The 2,550-nt window shown below is 60.0% G+C and overlaps 1 protein-coding gene across 1 annotated transcript; it reads right to left on the minus strand.

Annotated features, from left to right (window-relative positions):
- Nucleotides 1-775: 775 nt before the first annotated feature.
- PTF1A (pancreas associated transcription factor 1a) lies at nucleotides 776-2,144 on the minus strand. The gene is made up of 2 exons (XM_040645504.1): nucleotides 1,370-2,144; nucleotides 776-978 (listed from the first exon to the last, which is right to left on the minus strand). The coding sequence occupies exons 1-2, from the start codon at nucleotides 2,142-2,144 to the stop codon at nucleotides 776-778; spliced, it is 978 nt and encodes a 325-aa protein (XP_040501438.1).
- Nucleotides 2,145-2,550: the final 406 nt, after the last annotated feature.

Here is a 2,550-nt window from a genome sequence, read left to right on the forward strand (position 1 = left end):
CCCTTGACCCGCCAGGAAACTAGGACCCTATTCCCACTGGACCCTCAACCACTATGCTTAGGCAGGGTAGGCGTGACCTTGGATAAGTCAAATATTCGTCTCTGAGCCCTAGCTTTCCCCTCTGAAAAATGGGAATAATAAATACACCATGACCTATTTGCCTCATAGGCTGTTTGGAGGATAGGATAAAAATACAGGCCAAAGTTACTATTTAGCGCAGGGAATGCAGATGAAGGGCCCCCTTAGAGACTTGGGGCCTAACCCTCTAATCCACCCACTTTCAGCTACATCGAACTAAAATGTGGTTTCTTACTGGATAACCACATTTTGCGTGTCTGGTTCAGTTATCTTTTACCGACTAAGCTAACTCTTCTTTTAAAAAATAAAACAGCTACCCCAATCATGTATTAAACAAAAAACTTTTAGAAAAAGGTGTAAATAGCATTTATTAACAACGCTTAGAAATAAACCATATCTGGCAATAAATTAGCGTGACGTTTTCTGGCCAGAGTTCTTCCAACAACGCAGAGTTCTGCCCAAGGTGCTGGGGGAAATCATAGGCTATTGCATATTTTTAGAAAATCAGGATAAATTATATAAGTTATATACTTAAAAAGAGATCATCTATTTCATTAACTCGACAGGATAATAAATAGATAAATAACAAACAGTTGATTGCCATTAGAAAAATGTGATTCTTAAATTACATTATAGATATTTACATGTACAATATGCACAGAGACATAATCAGATCCTCAGGAGGGTCTGGGACTTCTCAGGACACAAACTCAAAAGGTGGTTCGTTTTCTATGTTGTTGAAGGAAGATTTGCTGTTGAGTTTTCTGGGGTCCTCTGGGGTCCACACTTTGGCCGTTCGGATAATATTTTGTTCTTTGAGTTGCTTTTCATCAGTCCATGAGAGGGAGTGTCCTGCAAGGGGAGGGAGGCCGTAATCCGGGTCGCTGGGGGAGGGGGACCCTGAGGAGGTGAGAAGAGAAAACAGACCATGAACGTCCAACTCTATTCCCAGAGGGTGCCCTCTGGTCCTTTAGGATCCCCTCCTGGGCGCCTCGATAGAACAGGCGTCTTAGGTTACAGGAGAACGAACCTTCCTCCTCCACCCCTCGGCCCCCCAGCGCCCCCTCCCCGGAATCCCTGGAGCTGCAAGTCTGTCGGGGACGCACGCCCTCCCAGCCGTGGTGAAGTGGCGGAAAAAAACCTGCGAAAGGCCAACTCGTGATCAAGGTCGCTGGTGCCCACGCACCATCTATCCGTCCGTCAGCCGGCTTGTGGGTCCGTTCACCCAGCCCCTCCGAGACCTTCCCGTGCCCGTCCCCGTCTCCCTGAGCTGGACTGCGGACTCACTTACGGGTGCCCCGATGGCAGATGATAACCTTCTGGGCCTGGCTGCCTGGGCTGTCCCCGGCCAGGCGCCCGCCGCCGCCCGGTCCCCCTCCGCCGCCCGCGCCGCCGCGCAGCGGCAGGTCGGCCTGCACCAGCTCGCTGAGGAAGTTGATGTAGCCGATGGCCAGGCGCAGCGTGTCCACCTTAGAGAGGCGCTTCTCGTAGGGCAGCGTGGGGATGTGCGAGCGCAGCCCCTCGAAGGCGTCGTTGATGGACTGCATGCGCCGCCGCTCGCGCACGTTGGCCGCCTGCCGCAGCTGCTGCAGCTCCGCCTCGGAGCGCACACGCCGCCGCCGCCGCGCCGCCGCCGCCGCCCCGCTCAGGCCGCGCAGCCGGGCTCCGGGGGACAGCACGGCCGCCCCCGCGCACGGGTACGCCAGGCACGAGGGCGGCGAGCCGGGCGAGTAGGGGAAGCCGCCGGGGGGCGCCCCTCCCTCGCAGCAGTAGCCGCCGCCGCCGTCCTCCGGCTCGCCGGGGCCCCCCGAGGGCGGCGGGGCGAGCGCGTGCGGGGCCGCCGAGGGCGCGGGCTGCAGCAGCAGGCACGCCCCGTCGCGGTAGCAGTACTCGTGCAGCTGGTGGCTGAGGAACTCCACCTCGGCCTGCTCGTCCGCCAGCAGCTCATCGCCGTCCTCCAGAGGGTCCCGAGAGGACTGGTCGGTGAAGAAGTCCTCCTCGTCAAAGTAAGGAGACGGGAAGGCTTCCAGGCCCCCGGGGAAGTGCTCTAGCAGCACCGCGTCCATGCTCTGTGCCGCCGCGGGCCTGAAAGCCTGAGGGGCTGAGGGGCTTCTCGGGACGTTTGACGGTGCGGTTCTGGCTCGCGCGGCGGCCCCCTCCCTCCCCGGGGATGAGCGAGAGGCCGGGAGGACCTCCCGCCCGCTTCCCGCCCCGGGCCTCCCTGGAGTGGCCGCGGCCGTTGGGCTGTGGCCGGCGCCCGCGCTGCGCCGGGGAGGGCTGTGGCGGACTTGCTGAAGCTGAGGGCCGGCACGCGAGGATTCTTATAACTACATCCACAGGCGCGTGCCAGGGACCCGCGGCGCCAGCCAATCACCGAGTGCGGGGCGCCGGCGGGGAGGGGGCAGGGAGGCCCCGTCGGCGGCGCGGGGGCCGGGGAGTCTTTCCTCCCAGTGGGAGCTCCTGGGGCGAAGA

Source organism: Ursus maritimus, unplaced genomic scaffold (assembly GCF_017311325.1).
Source record: "Ursus maritimus isolate PB19 unplaced genomic scaffold, ASM1731132v1 scaffold_31, whole genome shotgun sequence".
Lineage (NCBI taxonomy): Eukaryota > Metazoa > Chordata > Mammalia > Carnivora > Ursidae > Ursus > Ursus maritimus.